This window comes from Oncorhynchus nerka, linkage group LG25 (genome assembly GCF_034236695.1).
Source record: "Oncorhynchus nerka isolate Pitt River linkage group LG25, Oner_Uvic_2.0, whole genome shotgun sequence".
Taxonomy (NCBI): Eukaryota; Metazoa; Chordata; class Actinopteri; order Salmoniformes; family Salmonidae; genus Oncorhynchus; species Oncorhynchus nerka.
Genome location: NC_088420.1, coordinates 46,925,999 through 46,950,435, shown reverse-complemented (window position 1 = coordinate 46,950,435; position 24,437 = coordinate 46,925,999). Strand labels below are relative to the sequence as shown.

General features: G+C 41.7%; 2 protein-coding genes across 7 annotated transcripts in view; one reads left to right on the top strand and one right to left on the bottom strand.

Annotated features, from left to right (window-relative positions):
• Positions 1-1,743, top strand: part of cracr2aa (calcium release activated channel regulator 2Aa) — a 28,247-nt gene extending 26,504 nt beyond the window's left edge. For all 4 annotated transcript variants that reach the window (XM_029634649.2, XM_029634650.2, XM_029634651.2 and 1 more), the window contains one exon: positions 86-1,743. In XM_029634649.2, coding sequence (XP_029490509.1) covers positions 86-173 — 88 coding nt within the window. In that variant the 3' untranslated portion in view covers positions 174-1,743. The remainder of the gene's footprint in view (positions 1-85) is intronic.
• A 3,381-nt stretch (positions 1,744-5,124) lies between these two features.
• LOC115109584 (protein arginine N-methyltransferase 8-B) overlaps positions 5,125-24,437 on the bottom strand; it is a 37,373-nt gene continuing 18,060 nt past the window's right edge. For all 3 annotated transcript variants that reach the window (XM_065009971.1, XM_029634648.2, XM_065009970.1), the window contains exons 5-10: positions 23,275-23,417; positions 22,881-22,968; positions 21,268-21,383; positions 11,868-12,018; positions 6,913-7,034; positions 5,125-5,383 (exon numbers count right to left, since the gene is read on the bottom strand). In XM_065009971.1, coding sequence (XP_064866043.1) covers positions 5,300-5,383; positions 6,913-7,034; positions 11,868-12,018; positions 21,268-21,383; positions 22,881-22,968; positions 23,275-23,417 — 704 coding nt within the window. In that variant the 3' untranslated portion in view covers positions 5,125-5,299. The remainder of the gene's footprint in view (positions 5,384-6,912; positions 7,035-11,867; positions 12,019-21,267; positions 21,384-22,880; positions 22,969-23,274; positions 23,418-24,437) is intronic.

Here is a 24,437-nt window from a genome sequence, read left to right as displayed (position 1 = left end):
GGTTCTCACACTCTGTAATAAACAATTAACCTACAGTATGTGACTTTGGCTCATTTCTGAGTAAAATCTCTTCTGTGTCCCCTAGAATTCTGAAAGAGCAGGAGGACAGAGAGAAGGAGAAGACAGTCCAACTGGTAAACGGCTCTTCACATAAGAAGAGGTCCTGCTGCTAGCAACAAGAAGTCTACTAGCTACTCAACACACAAGGTGATGGTGAACTCACCTAATTATGTATACAGTATATTCTGACTAGAGTTCCTTCAGAACTCAAAGATTTACAGCACTATACCTCTCACTGTCACCCAGTCCACCTACGGTGTGAACACCTGTTTCTTGAATCTGTGGTTTTTTAAAAACAAAAACACGTCTTTGAGGGGGTAAAAAAATAAACATGTCTTAGCATTTCACACGATGAAAGGGCCAGGGTAGGTGCTGACACAGCCATACATGGATAATGACATTTTTAAAACGACAGTCTTGCACTACAATAATAAAATATAGATTTTCCTTAATGACAACTTATTTTTAATGAAAATGTATTTTCAACTAGCTAAGTCAAAACCAGTAACTATACTACTTTTATATTTAATTCAGTACAGTTTACACTGACAAATGTACTGAAAAAATAAAAGTAAACCTTGTTAATAGTTGGGTTAGGTTTCGTGAAATCTGAATTTCGTTCAGGACCAATTTAACATTTTCCAATAGTAAGGAAGGGTTATAACATTTGTCAGATTTGGACATCATCTCAGATCAATTTGATGAATAGATTAGCTTATCCCTCAAATGTAATAAGGTTTACTGTGTTGTATATGTAATGTCGGGACGATTTACCAGAAGTCAACTACAGATGTGGGATCCTAATTCGACCAGTATTGTCGCAGCATTTGAACGTTTAGTCCATTAACTTTTCTGCCGACGTAATGTTGCTAGATTAGGCTACATGATTAGGCTACATGAAAAGTGCAATACTGTTAATATAATGTGAGTTTTTAGTGAATCTATGTCAATTCTGGGGCACAGAAATTCTCAGCAACAGCAGTGATCAAGTGAAGATCCTACATCTGTACGTGTCTAGAAAGTCTAATTGGCAGCTTCTCCTTTTACACAAATGTTTGTTTTACACTTTGCATTGACAGTGGAAGGTAGTAAAGCTCTGACATACTATACCTCAAAGCGTTTGCATATAAACCGTCACCACTATTTAGCTTTTTTATGTAATTGGCACAGTGTTATTTCTATGAATGAGTTCTGTTGTACTGTAGTTGTTTGCTTAATTTTGCCAAGAGATTTGCCTTCTCTTAGAAGTATTTGTTTGTGGGCGCACTAAAACAGTTCTCCTAATAATTCCATAAGAATGTATATTGTGCCAAGTATCCTTGAACAAATGTTCCATTTTAAATCTAACACATTGCAATGTATGCCATCACTGTACCTGTAAAGTACCTCAGATACCGATAGATCCGTATGAGAGACTAGAGGTATCTTTAGATACGTACTGTACTGTATGTGTATGTTCTGTGATGTTGAAGGATACTGAGATTGTAATTTGGAGCCCTCTGATATAGAGTATTCCTTATGTATTTGACAGTGTGCCATAGCGCCATGACTACTCTAAATGAACCAATTCAGTTGCATTTGCGCCACGCTACTGGGCCTGTGTTCTTGCACAATAATGTATGTGAAAATGTAAATAGGAAAAATGTTGTATGGTTTCTCTGAATAATAAACAGATATTGTATATTTCAGTGATCTTTTAAATGAAATAATGTAACAAATTAAAACACCACTTCCTTGAAGTAGGAAAGTGGATGCAATTGTGAAACTTGAATTTCAGATGCCACCTAGTGGACAATGTTGATCTTGAGCGATTAACTTTTATTTAACTGTTACATGACGGGAGGTAAAATTAACAATACAATACAAAGCTTGAATATAACTTTTTCAACTCAGAATTGTCATACCAAATTAACACACACAGCACAATTTCAGTAGCTGACATGAAATGGGCAACCATGTTGTTTTAGTACTTGGTGTAAATAACCAACTGAATGCCATGAGCGGTAAACTGGAATAATACTAGTTGTGTTAGATCTGCTAAAGGCCAAATCTTAAAGTTAGCTTAAATCACTGACTTAATTCCAAAGACAACAGTGCATGCTACTGAAAATGATTAAATGGATTCTATTGAAGTTAGTCTTTCTAACTACTTTTGCTTTTGATCCAGTATCAACTTGTTAATCTACAGGTTTAGTTTATTATTCATCTACTGTGTGTATAGCACAGCATCTGCAATAGAATACTATACAAATCTATGCTCTCACAAGTAAGCGCTCAACATGAAACTGAACATAGTCGGACACTTTACTGAACAGATTGTACATCCATCAAATGTGACTCACTCATTACTGGCCACTGGTCTATTCATACATGGCATGTCCTATATCATCTAAACAGTCATAAGTGCTGTGCTGATGAGCTTCACAGAAAGGCATGGGAGAGCGAGGGGACTGGGAGTGAGGATCTTGGCTGCGTAAAGGAAGGATGGTGTAAACGCATGTGTCAAACTCATTCCACGGAGGGCCGAACGTCTGCGGGTTTTCACTCCACCTTTTCTATTTGAGGGATGAATTAAGGTAACTAGTTAGTAAGGAACTCCCCTCACCTGGTTGTCTAGGTCTTAATTGAATGGAAAAACCTGCAGACACTCGGCCCTCCGTGGAAAGAGTTTGACACCTCTGGTGTAACAGTACTACACAACTGCGAGGAGAGGTCACAGTTGGACTGGAGGACACCTCCAGTTGTTGCCTTGGAGATGACCTTAGTAAGACCACAGGTTAAGGGAAGGAGTTGCTGTCAACTGACGCACCGAGCAGAGAGGCCAGAATGAACACTTTGCTACTGATCTAAGGACGGGACTAACTGATGAGAGCTGTGAGGCTCTGAGGACAGGCCAGTCGCAGAGCTGAGATCAGTGGAGCCAGAGGAAAAAATGGTAACGATGTGAGGCCCCACCCACTGAATGCTGGGAGCGATCTCAATTGCATAATCCTTGTGTCCTCTCTCCTCGTCTGCATCTCAAAACCCAGTGGAGCTGGTCAGAGGGACGGGACCTCTGGCTTTCTCATCCAATGGGTTTTGAGGAGGCGAGGCAAGAAGACATGAGAATTATGGAATGAAGATCTTCCCCTGGTGTGGCTTCAGTGTCTCCACATCAACCATTTTACAGGACTTAAGAGATCATGGTTATTGTTGAAAATTGTGATTACCTAATTATCTATAGTATGATAAATTACAGCACTAGAGATGTAGGCTTTGTAGCCAGGAGCTTTTGCAGGCATCTAGACAAAGGCCCCGGTCTATACTGATTACAATGTTGACATCACAGCTCTAACAGAAACCACAGACCACCACTTTGGAGTGCAAGCTGCGCAAATGTGAGCTCTCATACTGTTATTTTGCACCTACCTGAAAAGCTACAGTACTTCGCCTGACTGCAAATACACATTTTATATACACTGCTCAAAAAATTAAAGGGAACACTTAAACAACACAATGCAACTCCAAGTCAATCACACTTCTGTGAAATCAAACTGTCCACTTAGGAAGCAACACTGATTTACAATAAATTTCACATGCTGTTGTGCAAATGGAATAGACAACAGGTGGAAATTATAGGCAATTAGCAAGACACCCTCAATAATGGAGTGGTTCTGCAGGTGGTGACCACAGACCACTTCTCAGTTCCTATGCTTCCTGGCTGATGTTTCGGTCACTTTTGAATGCTGGCGGTGCTTTCACTCTAGTGGTAGCATGAGACTGAGTCTACAACCCACACAAGTGGCTCAGGTAGTGCAGCTCATCCAGGATGGGACATCAATGCGAGCTGTGGCAAGAAGGTTTGCTGTGTCTGTCAGTGTAGTGTCCAGAGCATGGAGGCTCTACCAGGAGACAGGCAAGTACATCAGGAGGCCATAGGAGGGCAACAACCCAGCAGCAGGACCGCTACCTCCGCCTTTGTGCAAGGAGGAGCAGGAGGAGCACTGCCAGAGCCCTGCAAAATGACCTCCAGCAGGCCACAAATGTGCATGTGTCTGCTCAAACGGTCAGAAACAGACTCCATGAGGGTGGTATGAGGGCCCGACGTCCACAGGTGGGGGTTGTGCTTACAGCCCAACACCGTGCAGGACGTTTGGCATTTGCCAGAGAACACCAAGATTGGCAAATCGCCACTGGCGCCCTCTGCTCTTCACAGATGAAAGCAGGTTCACACTGAGCACGTGACAGACGTGACAGAGTCTGGAGACGCCGTGGAGAACGTTCTGCTGCCTGCAACATTCCTCCAGCATGACCGGTTTGTTGGTGGGTCAGTCATGGTGTGGGGTGGCATTTCTTTGGGGGGCCGCACATCCCTCCATGTGCTCGCCAGAGGTAGCCTGACTGCCATTAGGTACCGAGATGAGATCCTCAAACCCCTTGTGAGACCATATGCTGGTGCAGTTGGCCCTGGGTTCCTCCTAATGCAAGACAATGCTAGACCTCATGTGGCTGGAGTGTGTCAGCAGTTCCTGCAAGAGGAAGGCATTGATGCTATGGACTGGCCTGCCCGTTCCCCAGACCTGAATCTAATTGAGCACATCTGGGACATCATGTCTCGCTCCATCCGCCAACTCCTGGACAGTCTGTGGTGCAATGTGGCGTTGGTGGATGGAGCGAGACATGATGTCCCAGATGTGCTCAAATTGAAAAATACAGTAATTGATCATATGGGCTCCAAACTTGCTGTAGAAGATAACATTGGTTGCCACCTCTCACATACAGTATAGATCAATCAATAACATTCATAATGACTAGAACATTCTTGAATTCATAAGGTGTTACATTCAAAGTTGTCCTCTGAACAGTTGGCCTAACAGTAACGTGCCAGTTAGAGGTGTCAATGTGAGCATGTTGATATTGCTTGGAGTGTCAGCCCTGCGCTGATGAGCTTCTCTCATCATCATCCTCTGATCTAGCCTATCCCTCCATTTCTCTCCATCCATCCTCTCTCATCCCTTCATCTATTCTCTCTATCTCCTCTCTGATTCCTGCATCCCACCCTCTCTCATCCCTTCATCTCCTACCTCTATCTGAACTTCTCTCCTCCCTCCATCCCACCCTCTCTGATCCCTCCAATGCACTCCCTCTCCTCCCTCCATCCCATCCTCATTATTGTCTGTTGTCGAGAGGAGTGCCTCTTCTTTCCCTCTGTGTATTTGTGGGGCTGCAGCGCGCCGGCTTCTCCCTATTGGACACCTAGCTAGCGCATCTTGTAGTCGTGGGAGATGGCTGCCTCGCATATCTGTCCTTTGAAATCCAGCTCAAAGGTGAAGTCCAAGTCGCGCTGTGAGAGAGAGAGAGAGAGAGAGAGAGAGAGAGAGAGAGGTAATTCACCAGGGGAATAAAAGAGAGAGAAATCTGAGTGTTCAATCAGGAGTGGGGCACTGATGCTGTTGCTATCCTCATCTGCTGTTTGGTCTGGGAGTGATTAGTGCTCTCTCTCCTTTGACCTCTATCAAAAAGATGATGATTGAAGTTCAAACAAGCAGTCTATTGTGGAGAGGTAGTAGTGGAATTGGGTTTCTTTCTAGCCATATAATGTTGGTTTAAATGCCTCGCCTGCCTGAAATGACTTGATTTGACCTCATGACTTTATTTTGTTAGACAAGTACAAATGTATGTATGACCTCTACCTGTGTCTGTAGTTATCATACAGTAGGTAGGGGCCAGGGGCCTCATTTATCAAAGGTGCGTGTGCACAAAATAAACTCAACCTTGCATGCGCCAGTCTTCCCACAAAGGTTGGCATTTATACATTTTGAACTTGATGGGAAAAGTGTGCATCTCCACGCACAGCTCAGACCATGCGTACACATAACTTCTAATGGTTGGACAACTGTATTGGGGGGAATTGTGTTTTATGCACACTGCTAGGCTAATAAAAACATTCAAACGTAATGATGCATTTGCCGTTGGTAAGGAGATCACACAGCAGCATGTAGGTAGCCGTATGTTTCTTCATATTTTATTAAATAGGCCTCAATCATAATCACATTGCAGGACATCTCCTTTTCTGACATGACTTGTTTATTCTCGCTACACAACACATATTAGGCTACCATTCATCCTTCACTCATTCAACAGCCAAGCATGCTTGAAAGTAAATAGACTGATACCCTATTTAAACTATTTGACAGTATGGGTAGGCTACAGTATTGGTGTGCGATAGGAGCGTGAAATCAGCCTATTTCATCTCAAAGCCTATACCATGGCAGGAGAAATACAATCATCTATTGATCAACAAGTTATTGAAGAACAATTTTTATTTTGCATAGAAGTGTGGGCTGTAGCATTTACTTTACAATCGGTCGAATAGACAATCAATCTTGCAGAATGTGCGGCCAGTGTTTGGCACTTGCTATTGGGAGCATGCATTTTTCGTTTGACTAAGTCACTGCAAAATATTAAAATGTTCTATTCACACCTCTACAGAAATGTCATCAAATTTGCCGTTGTGTTTCTTTTAGAAACGGTCATGGCACATTTCCAACATTTTCAAATCATACAGTAAATGATGACGTTTCTGCTACCATAAAAGGTAAATAGAGGGCAATTTCTAGGTCGGGGATGTAATGCTCATATATGCCAGAATTTAGTATGAAATGTATGCACGGTTGATAAATGAGGCCCCAGGACTCTGGTCCCTAGATGGGGCAGTTTCCCGAACACTATTAACACTATTCCTGCACTACAAAGCATTTTCAATGCAGATTCTCCATTGAACCTTGTTTTTTAGTCCAAGACTGGAAACCGCCCCTACAAGTGTCTCAAATTGAATGACTTTTTACTGGTCATAGATTCCAGAACACTCACTATGTTCTTCTCGTTGGGCTTCATGTTAATACTGCCAATGATCTCCTCGCCCCTCTTTACGGTCAGGTAGTCCTCCAGGTAGAAGACTGTCTGTTTCCAGTGTGTGAACGGAGCATCAGGGGCTGTAGGAAGACAGGCATGCAGTTAGGGCCAAATCTGAACTTCAGATCTGTATGTTTAATTCATATTTTCACATAAATAATGCATTATTGTCAATGGGAGATTTGTTCAGAAACTCAAGTGAAGTGTGCTGTTCATTTGGCTCTTAGAGTGGACATGACCCCTGACCCTTAAAACCAAAACAATCATTAGCCAAAGTTTTGCCCCCCAACAAAAACTAACAAATGTAACTTTTCACCTTTGACATTGGACCTCTGATGCACTTATTAGTCATGAAGACACAACTTTTGTAACATTAGACAAAGTTTTTATTTTTTATTTTTTTTAATCTCTTGGTTCTGAAAAAATGTTACCCATGGTTCTGACTGTGAATATACGTGATTCACTATATGATCATCATGCTATTTACAAGCGTAGATACAGCACTGAGGATCGGTCATGCTAAAATTCTGGTTCAAATCAGGATATCAGAGCAGACAAAGGATATCAAGGATCTGGAAAGATTCTGTATGGAGGAATGGTCTAAGATCCCTCCCAATGTGTTCTCCTCATAAAACATTTTAGAAAATGCCTCAGTGCTGTTATCCTCGCAAGGTGAGGTATTGGAATGCATTGAAAACAGGGGTGCCAATCATTTTGACCCCTATCTTTTTGAGAAAATAAAATATGACTTGTTAAACAAAATCTCTTTCTCTGATCAATTGTATTCTAAAATAATATAATAATAAAACATGTTGGAGCCTACAATATAGCTAACTATTTGTAATATTTTTTTGCTCAACTTTATCAACGGTGCCAATCATTTTGAACCTGACTGGACATGTGTGTTTGTATGGGTCTATAAACGATATGCGCACATGCGTGTGTTTGTATTTGTGTGTCTCAGCTTCACTCCAGCTGCATACTGCTGATAGCCAATACCCCCGCCCAAAACAACGTGCGCCCACCTGTGCCTGCGCTGTTAAGCTCAAAGGTCAATACAACTTTAATCGAATTTCAGCCGGCTGTCCTGGGATAACTTTGTACCTCAGACTTTAAAGGCATGCCGTTTGAGGGCTCATGGATGAATTGAGTTGCTGATCATGCTGCATAAACACACAGATTATGAAAGCTGTTCTCAGTGGGAACCTGAACGGAATAGATAAGGCTGTGTTTGTTATGATGGATCAATGGGTGATATTTTCCAACAGCATATGTCCGAGTTTCTCTGTGTGCTCTTTTTCCATGTGCTGTATATATTACCATTAGTGTATTACCATAAGTATTTATACAGTATATTCCTACTACCAGTCACTATTCATCCATGTTTACATGTATAGTATATCCTACTACCAGTCACTTTTCATCCATGTTTACATGTATAGTATATCCTACTACCAGTCACTTTTCATCCATGTTTACATGTATAGTATATCCTACTACCAGTCACTTTTCATCCATGTTTACATGTATAGTATATCCTACTACCAGTCACTTTTCATCCATGTTTACATGTATAGTATATCCTACTACCAGTCACTATTCATCCATGTTTACATGTATAGTATATCCTACTACCAGTCACTTTTCATCCATGTTTACATGTATAGTATATCCTACTACCAGTCACTTTTCATCCATGTTTACATGTATAGTATATCCTACTACCAGTCACTTTTCATCCATGTTTACATGTATAGTATATCCTACTACCAGTCACGTTTTATGTACAGTATAAACCCACCTCAACCACTCCAGTACCCCTGTACATTGAATAAGATACCTGTATATATTTGCATTCTCGTGTTTCTTCAATATATATCGTACTTCTTGTGTTGTTCTATTATCTATATAAACACTGCAATGTTGGGAAAGATCTCTCAAGTAAGAATTTGACTGTACTGTTTTACACCTGCTGTATCCTGTGCATGTGGCGAATAAACTTGAAACTAGAAATACCTGTCCTACAGGAGAATATAGGAAATCAATGGCCATAGAGGACTTAGGCCTCCATGTGCGCATTTAGATGTGTATCAGAGGTTGAGTGAGGCTAGCCAGGTTTAGCATTGGCTCAGGGGATTTGGTTTGATGGACAGGCTCAAATCAATATAAGAAGAGCTGGAAGAGCTGTATATGATTGGAGGTCAAAAGTAAGACATTGTCCACTTTTAAGAGTAACAACACATGGTCATCTAGCCACTGCCTCTGCATAATGCAAGCCACAGAAAATCACAGTTTAAAGTCTTCTATTTGCATCACAAACTCTGATGAAGGCGAACTACTGTAGACATTATGCATATAATCACAGAGGAGTGATTATGTCATACCACCACTAGAGGTTGCTCACTGACAAACCCAAACACGATTCTTGCCGAATGAACTGAGCTCATCACACAACTTCTCTGGATCATGCAAATCAACTGGGGACTCAAAGGTCTTCTAATTTCCAGTGGTATCAGTGTTTGCTGTTGTACTCCAGGCCTTTCTGACTCATCAAAGAGCTCATTAAAGGATGGTCTTTGTCTGTGAATACAGATTGGGATGGGACCCACAGGGAGGATGGCAGGATGGTGGGCAGGGAGCAACAGGACTCTCCTAGCCTGTAATCTGCTGCTGCCAATTAAAAGGATGAAACCCTGGGTCTGTCAGGAGCTGGTCTGATAACAACACAGTGAACTGGAGAGATGCTAGTACTAGAGTACAAAGAGTGCTAATGAATCAAAACAAATCAAACTTTATTTGTCACGTGCGCCGAATACAACAGGTGTAGTAGACCTTACTGTGAAATGCTTACTTACAAGCCCTTAACCAACAGTGCAGTTCAAGAAAGAGTTGAGAAAATATTGACCAAATAAACTAAAGTAAAAAATTATAAAAAAATAACACAACAAAATAACAATAACGAGGTTATATACACGGGGTACCGAGTCAATGTCCGGAGGTACAGGTTAGTCGAGGTAATTTTTACATGTAGGTAGGGGTGAAGTAACTATGCATAGATAATAAACAGCGAGTATCAGTAGTGTAAAAACAAAGGGGGGGTCAATGTAATAGTCTGGGTGGCCATTTGATTAATTGTTCAACAGTCTTATGACTCCTTGTTCAGCAGTCAGCTGACTCCTTGCTGTCCCCAGTCCACCTGGCCGTGCTTTCAACTGTTCTGCCTGCGGCTATGGAATCCTGACCTGTTCACCGAACGTGCTACCTGTCCCAGACCTATTATAATTTGACCATGCTGGTCATTTATGAACATTTGAACATCTTGGCCATGTTCTGTTATAATCTTCACCAGACACAGCCAGAAGAGGACTGGCCACCCCTCATAGCCTGGTTCCTCTAGTTTTTCCTAGCCACCGTGCTTCTACACCTGCATTGCTTGCTGTTTGGGGTTTCTGTACAGCACTTTGAGATATCAGCTGATGTACGAAGGGCTATATAAATACATTTGATTTGATTTGGGGGTAAAAGCTGTTAAGGAGCCTTTTGGTCCTTGATTTGGCACTCTGGTACCGCGTGCCATGCGGTAGCAGAGAGAATAGTCTATGACTTGGGCGACTGGAGTCTTTGACCATTTTTGGGGCTTTCCTCTGGCACCGCCTAGTATATAGGTCCTGGATGCCAGGGAGCTTGGCCTCCCACATGAAAAGAATACTACAATACTTACTATAGAATTCTATTGTATACTGTAGAATAATGCACTACACACTGTAGTATCCCTTGATCATGTATAGTATTTACTATAGAATGTTGTAGAATACTATAGTAAAAACTACAGCATTATTCACACAAAAAAACACTGTAAATACTACTGTATATACATTACTGTAAATACTACAGTAATGTCCACAAAAATACAACAGTCCGCAAAAACACTACAGTTTAACTATTGTAAATACTTCAGTATTTAATTTGCATATACAGTACCCTGCCCATTGCCCTTCCCCATATCTCAATTTGTGCCACCCATAAGTGAGAAACATACATGCCAAGTATAGATCATATTGTGTTCCATACAGGTTATAGAAAATAGTGGAGTGCTGAACTATCCATTCAGACCCCAGAATTACCTACCTACAAGTTGTGAACAATTTGTATTTTAGTATTTCTCCAGTACATTTCCTCAAGGAGAAAGACTCCACTTCTATGTCAAAGATAATTAAACAAAAACTCTACAGTAAATACTACAGTATACTATAATCCACAACAACACTACATTAATTACTATAGTATTTACTACAGTACTTTTACTATAGTATTTCTACTATAGTTAACTGTAAAAAAAATACAGTATACTACAGTAAAAATACAGTATTCACTGTAGTGTTTTTGCTGACTCTAGTCTGCAAAAACACTACAATGAATACTACAGTAAAATCAGCAAAAGCAGTACAGTAAATACTATAGTATTTATACCATAGTATACTTAAGCAATAAGGCACCTCAGGGGTTTGTGGTATATGGCCAATATACCACGGCTAAGGGCTGTTCTTATGTACGATGCAACACGGAGTGCCTGGATACAGCCCTTAGCCGTAGTATATTGGCCATATAGCACAAACCCCTGAGGTGCCTTATTGCTATTATAAACTGGTTACCAACGTAATTAGAGCATTAAAAAAAAAATGGTCATACCCATGGTATACGGTCTGATATACCACGGCTTTCAACCAATCAGCGTTCAGGGATCGAAGCACCCAGTTCCTAATATATTATATAAGCCTGTGGGGGGGGGGGGGGGAGAGAGAGTTGAGAGAGAGAGAGAGTTGACAGAGAGAGAGAGAGAGAGAGAGAGAGAGAGAGTTGAGAGAGAGAGAGAGAGAGTTGAGAGAGAGAGAGAGAGAGAGTTGAGGACGTACCGGTGGAGAAGCCAGTTTTCTTGTGACACTTGGTGAACTCAACGTTGAAGTAGGTGACCAGGGCATGGATGTAGTCGTTCCTCTGGATCTGAAGGCAGAATGCTGAAGTGAAGGACAAGTCCTCAGTCTTCACTGTGTAGATGTCCACCTCCTGTTGAAGAGAGAGAATAACCACACTGTTCTGTTACATCTACATCTAGCATTTTTAATGCTAATCACATACAGAATCCATAGTGATTGGGGTTCTATTCACACCATTCACTGCCAGCACGCACAGTGGTTTCTCCATTGTACATGTACAGATGTAGGATTATATTTTTATCACTCTTTTGTTGCTGAGAATTTACATAAACTTACATAAATTCACTGAAAACCCGTACTAAACACACAGTTATATTAACAGTCTTCCACTTTTCATGTACCCTCATTTGGACCAGCTAATAGCCTAACCACTGATCAAGCAAAATTATGTTGCTGCAGGATTTGTTTTGCTGCGAAAATACAGGTCAAATTAAGATTCTACATCTGTAGGCCTAACTCTTCCTCTGTGGGTGGCCATTTAGCAGTGTGCCATGGGAGGCTGGTCAAGTCTTACAGTAAGTATTGTAAGGAGATGAGAGGTGTGAGTGTGTCCAGGTGCAGGTCTTATATGCGTGTCATATGATCTATGTGGCGGTGCCTCTGAGCACTGTGTCCTGTATTATCCCAGAGTCCCTTATTCTCTCTGTCAAGGATGAAGCCTCTGCTTTCTGCTACTCTGCTCCAACCTCTCCCTTTGGGTTCAAGGTTCACGCAGCTGAAACCAAACCCCAGTACCCCCTCCCCCCAGAGGGACCAGCCAAGGAAACCCCACTATAGGGGGGAGAACGAGGAGAAGATGGGGTCATTTGGCTGGAGAACCAAGGCAGTAACTATTGTCAGGGCACTGTTGTACTGGTGTCCTGCTCCTTTATAGACCTCCCTGGTTCATATCCCATATTTGAACAGGGTATCTGATGCCTCGTGATTCTGCAGTGGGAGAGAGGAGAGGAGAGCATATGGTAGTGGAACACAGCTCTCTGTTCTGGTGAGACCCACATAGTTGAACAGGGTATCTGATGCCTCGTGATTCTGCAGTGGGAGAGAGGAGAGAGAGGAGAGCATATGGTAGTGGAACACAGCTCTCTGTTCTGGTGAGACCCACATAGTTGAACAGGGTATCTGATGCCTGGTGATTCTGCAGTGGGAGAGAGGAGAGAGAGGAGAGCATATGGTAGTGGAACACAGCTCTCTGTTCTGGTGAGACCCACATAGTTGAACAGGGTATCTGATGCCTCGTGATTCTGCAGTGGGAGAGAGGAGAGAGAGGAGAGCAATTGGTAGTGGAACACAGCTCTCTGTTCTGGTGAGACCCACATAGTTGAACAGGGTATCTGATGCCTCACAGCTGATTCTGCAGTGGGAGAGAGAGAGAGAGTGGAGAGCATATGGGGTAGTGCCTGAACACAGCTCTCTGTTCTGGTGAGACCAGCTCTCTGTTCTGGTGAGACATAGTTGAACAGGGTATCTGATGCCTGGTGATTCTGCAGTGGGAGAGAGGAGAGAGAGGAGAGCATATGGTAGTGGAACACAGCTCTCTGTTCTGGTGAGACCCACATAGTTGAACAGGGTATCTGATGCCTGGTGATTCTGCAGTGGGAGAGAGGAGAGAGAGGAGAGCATATGGTAGTGGAACACAGCTCTCTGTTCTGGTGAGACCCACATAGTTGAACAGGGTATCTGATGCCTCGTGATTCTGCAGTGGGAGAGAGGAGAGAGAGGAGAGCATATGGTAGTGGAACACAGCTCTCTGTTCTGGTGAGACCCACATAGTTGAACAGGGTATCTGATGCCTGGTGATTCTGCAGTGGGAGAGAGGAGAGAGAGGAGAGCATATGGTAGTGGAACACAGCTCTCTGTTCTGGTGAGACCCACATAGTTGAACAGGGTATCTGATGCCTCGTGATTCTGCAGTGGGAGAGAGGAGAGAGAGGAGAGCATATGGTAGTGGAACACAGCTCTCTGTTCTGGTGAGACCCACATAGTTGCAGTGGAAAAATAACTTTTATGTATCGCGCGATCAGCAGTAAACAAACAAACAACAAAAGTGCGCAATACAAAGTCAAGCTCCCCTGCTATTTTTCGCCAACAAATCCCAGCTTAGTGCAGGACAACAATTCAATTCAGCTCTTTCTATCTCACTCACAGTAAAGGTAAAGTTCTGAACATGAGGCACTCATTTCATCTTTTTAACAGCCTAAGCTCCTTTTTGCACACTGTCTGTGTACAAGATTAATGACACTATTCATCCTGTAATCCATTTAGAAGACATGCAACAGCTTGTGAGTGGGTTGTTCTTTTCAAAGGGGTTTCAGTTTACAGGCGCGAAGGACAAATAAGGCACCAGTGTCAAAATCTTGAATATAAAACACTGACTGTTTCAAAGATTATTTCCCTGCTTCCTCTTATTACAATCTAATGGCTTTAGTTCAATATAAACACATTTTAGTTATGTAACATCTGAACTGAGAAAAGGGCAGAACAATCCAATCAATAAACGAGATAAGAAGGGCACCTCGGACAAACTACACAATTAGCGGTCTAGACATGGGAATAGATGCATAGCATCATGCATGGAACAATCCCTGTACCTAGTAGTGAAGGATGGCCAGCATGTGAAGGATCACGTTACGGTGACATATTGTCTAGTTACAGCTGAGGTCATAGAACTCTGAATTGTGATTGGTATGTGGATTGTTTACTGTCCCTTTAACCCAGTGATCACCAACCGTTCGATCGCGATCTCCTTTGCTTTCCTAGTCAGTCAATCACCAAACAAAAACCATGTTTTATTTTATTTGTACTTGATTCAGCTGCCCTGCGAGCCAGGTACTCGAAGTGTTCCCATTTTCAACCATTTCATGTCTGAAGGTACAAACTCCGCATACCCGGCGGCCCGGAGAGCAAATCAAGTGCAAATAGTCTACGGCTGACCAATGAGATCAAATCACTTTGTCTGCAGCTTCCACGAGCCCACAGCGAAGGTGATAGTCGACTCTAACGTGTGAGATTTGATTTCGAAACATTAAAAACCATAACTAGAGAGAGACTGTCAACGAGTACAGCAATATCTGCTGTTTTTATGATTGACTTCATGTTTAAGATTGAATACAACACTGTCACTTTATTCAACACTTTTATAAGATATAAAACGCGCTCCCCATCCACTCGCGTTACAAAGTGTATCGATAGACTTGCGTTGTTATTAGCGACATGTGTCTTTCCAATATCGAGGAGGATTTCACGTTCCCTGGTCATACGAGTAACAACATGAATTTGTGCATGAGTCAAAAATAAAGTGTTCCTCGAACTTCGCCGGTGTCAGTTTTGTGGTCAGTCAGAGGAAGGATGAAGAGCTGAGGGACGGTGAGAGGCAGCCTATCAGCTGCTCTCTTTCAATTTCAATTTAAGGGTCTTCTCACTCTCACACACACTCCATCTCGCTCCCACTTTCCATCCGCTGAGACTGACCATCACATATAGGCACCATCAGTCACCAGAAAAATTAAAAAAAATACAAGAAGTAATACAACAAATGATCTATTACCAGTACATCACGTATTGAAATATACTTTTAAAATGGTGTGAGGTTAATAACATTGGCAGGGCAATTCAAGTGTAGCCAATATACAATTATAATGTATTCAGCCTATAGCCTACTGCACAAACTTCATTGATACAGAATGTTTTTTAATAGGTTAATGTTGAATGAGCTTATGTTTTTAAAGTCATGTTTTTTTATTTATTCTGAGGGGTAGATCTCAGCTGGTGGCCCATTATAAAAATAACAGTAACACTGGTTATGTAAATCCCACTCTGCATGAGCCCAGAGACAACGCTGAGTCAGTGCTTTCTGATTAAACTGTAGGCTTTAACACTGCAGGGCCTCAACAAATCTTACCCACATATACAAATCAAATCACATTTTATTTGTCGGGTACACAGATTTTGTAGACGTTATCGCAGGTGCAGTGAAATGCTTATGTTGCGAGCTCCAACAGTGCAGTAATATCTAACAATACACACATATACAAAAATATCAGAACAAACCATGTCAGTCCGGAATATAAATACAATTCCAGTCAAATGTTTGAACACACCTACTCATTCAAGGGGTTTTTATTTTTACTATTTTCTACATTGTAGAATAATAGTGAGGACATCAAAACTATGAAAAAACACATATGGAATCGTGTAGTAACCAAAAAAGTGTTCAACAAAGCCAAATTAGTTTATATTTGAGATTCTTTAAGTAGCCACCCTTTGCCTTGATGACAGCTTTGCACACTCCTGGCATTCTCTCAACCTGCTTCATTAGGTAGTCACCTGGAATGCATTTCATTTTTTTTTAACATGTTTTTATTTCACCTTTATTTAACCAGGTAGGCTAGTTGAGATGTTCTCATTTGCAACTGCGACCTGGCCAAGATAAAGCATAGCAATTCGACACATACAACAACACAGAGTTACACATGGAATAAACAAAACATAGTCAATAATACAGTAGAACAAAAGAAAACAAAAAGTCTATATACAGTGAGTGTAAATGAGGTAAGATAAGGGAGTTAAGGCAATAAATAGGTCATGGTGGCGAAGTAATTACAATATAGCAATTTAAACACTGGAATGGTAGATGTGCAGATGTGCAGATTAACATGTGTGTCTTGTTAAAAGTTCATTTGTGGAATTTCTTTCCTTCATAATGCGTTTCAGCCAATCTGGTGTGTTGTGACAATGTAGGGTTGGTATGCAGAAGATAGCCCTATTTGGTAAATGACTAAGTCCATATTATGACAAGAACAGCTCAAATAAGCGACAGTGCATCATTACTTTAAGACATAAAGGTCAGTCAATCTTTCTTCAAGTGCAGTCACAAAAAACAGCTCAAATAAGTAAAGAGAAATGTTACTTTAAGACATGAAGGTCAGTCAATCCAGAACATTTAAAAAACTTGAACGTTTTTTCAAATGCAGTCGCAAAAACCATCAAGAGCTATGGTGAAACTGGCTCTCATGAGGACCCCACAGGAAAGGAAGACTCAGAGTTACTTCTGCGGCAGAGGATAAGTTCATTAGAGTTAACTGCACCTCAGATTGCAGCCCAAATAAATGCTTCACAGAGTTCAAGTAATAGACACAGCTCAACATCAACTGTTCAGAGGAGACTACGTGAATCAGGCCTTCATGGTTGAATTGCTGCAAATAAACCACTACTAAAGGACACCAATAAGAAGAAGAGACTTGCTTGGGCCAAAACATACAAGCAATGGACATTAGACTGTTGGAAATCTGTTCTTTGGTTCTTTTTAGTTCCAACCGCCGTGTCTTTGTGAGCTGCAGAGCAGGTGAACGGATGATCTTCGCATGTGTGGTTCCCAAAAGGAAGCATGGAGGAAGACACGTGATGGTGTGGGGGTGCTTTGCTGGTGACACTGTCTGTGATTTATTTAGAATTCAAGCCACACTTTACCAGCATGGCTACTGCAGCGATACGCCATCCCATCTGATTTGCACTTAGTAGGACTATCATTTGTTTTTCAACAGGACAGTGACCCAACACACAACTCGAGGCTGTGTAAGGGCTATTTGTCCAGAAAAGAGAGAGATGGAGTGCTGCATCAGATGACCTGGCCTCCACAATCACCCGACCTCAACCCAATTGAGATAGTTTGAGATGAGTTGAACCGCAGAGCGAAGGAAAAGCAGCCAACAAGTGCTCAGGATATGTGGGAACTCCTTCAAGACTGTTGGAAAAACATTCCTCATGAAGCTGGTTGAGAGAATGCCAAGAATGTGCAAAGCTGTCATCAAGGCAAACGGTAGCTACTTTGAAGAATCTCAAATCTCAAATATATTTTGATTAGTTAAACACTTTTTTGCTTACTACATGATTTTATATGTGTTATTTCATAGTTTTGATGTCTTCACTATTATTATACAATGTAGAATATATTAAAAATAAAGAAAAACCCTTAAATGAGTACATTTGAATTCGGAAGTTTACATACACTTAGGTTGGAGTCATTAAAACTCGTTTTTCAACCAAATTTCTTGTTAACATGCTATAGTTTTGGCAAGTCAATTAGGACATCTACTTTGTGCATGACACAAGTAATTTTTCCAACTATTGTTAATACACAGATTATTTCACTTATAATTCACTGTGTCTTTAATTTCAGTGGGTCAGAAGTTTAGATACACTAAGTTGACTCTACCTTTAAACAGCTTGGAAAATTCCAGAAAATTATGTCATGCTATAGAAGCTTCTGATCGGCTAATTGACATCATTTGAGTCAATTGGAGGTGTACCTGTGAATGTATTTCAAGGCCTACCTTCAAACTTAGTGCCTCTTTGCTTGACATCATGGGAAAATCAAAAGAAATCAGCCAAGACCTCAGAAAAAACATTGTAGACCTCCACAAGTCTGGTTCATCCTTGGGAGCAATTTCTAAACGCCTGAAGGTACCACGTTCATCTGTACAAACAATAGCACGCAAGTATAATCACCATGTGACCACGCAGCCATCATACCTCTCAGGAAGGAGACGCGTTCTGTCTCCTAGAGATGAACGTACTTCGGTGTGAAAAGTGCAAATCAATCCCAGAACAACAGCAAAGGACCTTGTGAAGATGCTGGAGGAAACCGGTACAAAAGTATCTATATACACAGTAAAATTAGTCCTATATCGACATAACCTGAAACCAGCAACAAAGAAGCCACTGCTCCAAACCGCCATAAAAAAGCTAGACTACGGTTTGCAACTGCACATGGGGACAAAGGTCATACTTTTTGGAGAAATGTCCTATGGTCTGATGAAACAAAAATATAACTTTTTGGCCATAATGACCATTGTTATGTTTGGAGAAAAAAGGGGGAAGCTTGCAAGCTGAAGAACACCATCCCAACCGTGAAGCACGGGGGTGGCAGCATCATGTTGTGGGGGTACTTTGCTGCAGGAGGTACTGGTACACTTCACAATATAGATAGCATCATGAGGAAGTAAAATTATGTGGATATATTGAAGCAACATCTCAAGACATCAGTCAGGAAGTTAAAGCTTAGCAAATGGGTCTTTCAAATGGACAAGGACCCCAAGAATAATTCCAAAGATGTGGCAAAATGGCTTAAGGACAACAAAGTCAAGGTATTGGAGTGGCCACCACAAAGCCCTGATCTCAATCCTATAGAAACTTTGTAGGCAGAACTGAAAAAGTGTGTGCGAGCAAGGAGGCCTACAAACCTAACTCAGTTGCACCAGCTCTGTCAGGAGGAATGGGCCAAAATTCACCCAACTTATTGTGGGAAGCTTGTGGAAGGCTATTGAAATGTTTGACCCAAGTTAAACAATTTAAAGGCAATGCTACCAAATACTAATTGTGTATGTAAACTTCTGACCCACTGGGAATGTGATGAAAGAAATAAAAGCTGAAATAAATAATTCTCTCTACTATTATTCTGACATTTCACATTCTTAAAATAAAGTGGTGTTCCTAACTGACCTACGACAGGGAATTTTTACGAGGATTAAATGTCAGGAATTGTGAAAACTGAGTTTAAATGTATTTGGCTAATCTGTATGTAAACTTCCGACTTCAACTGTAGATGTGTCCAAACGTTTGACTGTTACTGTATATATGCATATTATAGTGTCTATAGACAGTGTCATGACTGTCCTGTGAGGATGGGTCGGATCAGCTTTGCAGTGGATGACCCCTCTCCTTCGTGGGGAGGGTGGGGGGTTGACAGTTCACACCCTGATGTAAATCAAGGATTAGAACTTTTAAACTTTCTCCCTCTCCAAATTCCCACAGGAATGTGCCTTGTTTCCCCGCCGAAACTAACACATTTTAAAGCGAATACTGGGGAATGTTCAGAGTCGACCAAAAGAATAATAATGTCATTTTGGTTGTTATTTTGTGATGTCATTCAAAATGCTATTAAGGAGATACTGTAACTTGAAAAGTAAATACACTATATGCACGAAGTCTCCATCCTTTACCTTGTGTATGAAATATGAAAAATTATGAAAGTGTTTTTTTTAAGAGAGGGATGTGATCTTAGAAACTATAAGAGGAAATTGTTTCTATAACTTTGTACAAGTGAGTAGTCACCACCCCTTGAGTGAGGTCAGAGAGCGTTTGAGCCTCACGAACCGCCACTTTTGAATTAACTGCATAAAACGGTGGGTTAAGAATGAACATATCAGACCAGAGAGACGTTTTAGCTGCAAATCACGTCCAAAATGGTTTGAACTCTGAAATCTCAACACGAGGTAGAGACAATAACGTCAACTCCCGAACAATCACTGGTATGGCTGTTTAGCTGTCCTAAGTAAAGTATCTAGAAAATATCATTTAAGTGGGACCATTCTACTACTCTTCAAACCAACGTATTCTACTACTCTCATCACAACTGAGAACCATCGACTACACTGGATAGCCTATCTTCAAGGTAACATCTTCCAGAGCGAGTGGAAGCAGAGTGAGCTCTGTAGTTCTGTTCAGGACTGCACGACAGTTCGCCGGATGCCGGGTGGAAGCAGAGTGAGCTCTGTAGTTCTGTCCAGGACTGCACGACAGTTCGCCGGATGCCGGGTGGAAGCAGAGTGAGCTCTGTAGTTCTGTTCAGGACTGCACGACAGTTCGCCGGATGCCGGGTGGAAGCAGAGTGAGCTCTGTAGTTCTGTTCAGGACTGCACGACAGTTCGCCGGATGCCGGGTGGAAGCAGAGTGAGCTCTGTAGTTCTGTTCAGGACTGCACGACAGTTCGCCGGATGCCGGGTGGAAGCAGAGTGAGCTCTGTAGTTCTGTTCAGGACTGCACGACAGTTCGCCGGATGCCGGGTGACAGCAGAGTGAGCTCTGTAGTTCTGTTCAGGACTGCACGACAGTTCGCCGGATGCCGGGTGGAAGCAGAGTGAGCTCTGTAGTTCTGTTCAGGACTGCACGACAGTTCGCCGGATGCCGGGTGACAGCAGAGGAGAGCAACAGCAGAAGAGACTTTTTCCAACATACACTATGAATGTTTAAATGATGTATTCAACATAGACAAGAAAAATACAATAGTTTGTGTGTTATTAGTTTAAGCACACTTTGTTTGTCTATCGATGTGACTAAGATGAAGATCAGATGAAATTTTAGGACTCATTTATGCAGAAATCCAGGTAATTCCAAAGGGTTCACATACTTTTTCTTGCCACTACACACACACACACACACACACACACACACACACACACACACACACACACACACACACAAACACAAACACAAACACACACACACACACACACACACACACGTGAAGTGAAGACATATCTGACCTTGATCAGGCAAGAGTTGGTGACCACATGTTTGGGGTCCACTATGTCCACCAGGGGCTCCTTCATGGCCACGTTACGGATGCAGGTCATGTCAAAGCCATACACGTTCTCCCACCCTGTGGAAACACAGCTCATTATGGAACACCTTTGTGGAAGAAGGGATATTACATAAGTCCTCCCTAGAGAGGGAGGAATCCATTGTGTCTATCCGATATGGCACCCTAATCCCTATGTAGTTGACCAGGGCCCAAGGACTCTGGTCAAAAGTAGTGGACTAAACAGGGAATTGAGGGCCATTTCAGAAACAGACGTTGTATTCGTCCCTCTCTAGGTCGGATTTACAGTATTTCATTGCCCTTCTATAGGGTCGGGTAGACAGCTTCCTTAGACTCTGTTGCACTTTGCCGGCTAACCATCACTGCAGTGCAGTGCATTGCAGTAAACAGAGAGATTCTCCTTCTCTTCCCTAATATATTTTATCCTCAGGCTAACTGATCATAGATTATGCATGGCCACAGTACTTAAAGATGGACTGTCAAATGTTTGTATGATTTTAGATCCCGGAGTGCATCTTTAAGATAGGATAGTGTGTGTGTGTAAGCATCTCTATTGTGTCCCATTAAAGTGGAACCACTTAAGTTTAACGATAGGAGGAGGAAGGAATAATGAGCAGGTCGCACCTCAGCTGTTGATGTGCATTCTCATGCCCTAAAACTGAAGTAGTCTAGTCCTAGGTCATATTCCTTAAGCATTAAACATAAGAAAATGGACTGAAACAGGGAGGCACTATCTGATTTTCTCCAATAAGAAATGCTCATTTCCATTTTCTGTTGCAAAATGTTATGCTATTATATGCCCTAATGAATACAGCCCTTCTCTCATGAAGACAGAACATTATTTTAGAGCACTAAGTGATCCAGCATGCCATCTCTTCCCAAAAGGCATCTACAGTATAAGCATCTGTTTGTTGGAACCAGACTGGGACCAACATGGACAATGTGCCCCAATCGTCTTCTATCTCTTCTCAAAGCTTTCCTTTCCCTAAAACATCCCTCTACACACGCAGAGAGCGAAACAGCATTAGCTGGACTTCTCTTCAGTGCTCAGTCATGTGGCCTGGGTTTCTGTAAGCCTAAGGAGCTCTGTCTCATGGTGTGTAATTCCTTAGTTGTGGCAGTGTGTATGTGGAATGGGTGTGTGTATTGTTTCTGCTTCTTGTCCTCTGTTCTGCTGCCATGGCTCCTGTCTCTGGTCTCTGTGCTGAAATTAAGATGAACAATTCCACCAAAATCCTCCAGGAGAGCTTTAGTGTGGGCTAGCACAGAGATGGAGAGGTTTGTTGACCTATAATATCAGATCAATCACCACTTATGCCTTTGAAAAGTTCAAATGCACCAACACTAATGTGTGTGTGTGAATGTGTGTTTGTGTGTGTGTGTGTGTCTTTTTTTTTGCATGTGCTACTATGGTTGTTCTACATTCACGGTCTATTAGCGAAGCAGAAACATAAGCCAGGTAAGATCCACCCTGGGAATAGAGAGCGAGTTACGGGCAGCAGGACTTATGTGAGGGCCCAGGGCCAACTAAACATACACCAACACAAACACACTCACAGTGGATTTTGAAGTCCTTGTACTGCCTGTCCTCGATGGCCACCACATACAGTGCAGCACGGTCGGGAAACATCAGACCGCCGGGTTTCTGTGTGAAATATGGGGAGGGAAAAACACCCTGCAATCAATCCTGCACACAAGACATGTCATTTATCAGCTGTGCTGCATGTGAGAAGAACCAAACACCGAGCCAGGTTATGGTTTTCATCCCTGGTTAAGTCTGTGAGGTTTGAGCGTTGTTCGTTCTGCTAGCATGTCTGGTTAATGCATGTGCACACACACACACACACACACACACACACACACACACACACACACACACACACACACACACACACACACACACACACACACACACACACACACACACACACACACACACACACATGCCTACCAGCCACTTGTCCCTTGCAAAGATGACGGTATTGAGCATAGACTCGTAGAAGAGACAGTAGCCCATCCACTCTGAGATGATGATGTCAACCTTCTCCACTGGCAGCTCCACCTCCTCCACCTTGCCCCTGAAGATAGTAATAACTGCAAGACATACCATAACACACCATTACCATGGAGCCAATCATATTAGGTCTATGTGAAGAGTACATAGGAGGTCAACACCACAGCACAGAACACAATCACTTAAGCTTTGCTTCTAACTCAGTCGGGGTCTCAACTTACTTTCTTAAAGTGTTCTGAACAATTTGAGACCATTCTCAATGTCAAACCAGTTGGAGAACATTCCTAGAACATTACCAATTTCTATTTTATTTTAATCCAGAAAGTTGTGGGAAGGTTATATGCAAAGAACCACATGTTCTACCCAAGCTGTAAGAAACACGGTTCTCAGAAAATGATTTGCTAGCTGGGAAGATACATTCATACAGAAAGATTTTAATCATTAAGCACGTTTCCATCCACAGTTTTTATGCGTGTAAAGTTAGACTGTTCTTATAAAAATGTATTGAGTACTATTGGTCATAGTATGGATATAGTTAGCATGCCAAAAGTTCCCAGATGTCATACTAAATTTGCCAAATTTCGAAATATACAAGCAGTGGACACTATTGCTGTGCTTTTAGGGCCCATAATGCAATTCTTCAAGAAAATGGACATGGCTTCGCAACATTTGCAGATTTGAAGAAAGTCCAATGAGAGATGATACAAATGTAAATACAAAATGTAAATATTAATTGCTTTAACTAATTATTACAAATGTTAAGAAAATGTTGAGCAATTAAATAAAAAAGTAATTACTTTTCAAATATATTATGTTACATGTTATGTTGGCTGATTATTTGTTAGCTACACTATTAGCCTTAAACTGCATAGCATATCATTACAGCAGATGCTTGTATGTATGTATATTAGCTAGCTCCCTAATGTTAGGTGGATACTAATACATCAAACTTGCGAGTATATTAACTATTACATAGTTGTGTGTGGTATGTCTGTCTCGAGCCACATACAGTGCATCGCGTGCCGATGAGTCATTTAGGGTTAAACATAGGAATGGACACAAATAATGAAATATCAAATACAGATGGAGGAAAACATTTA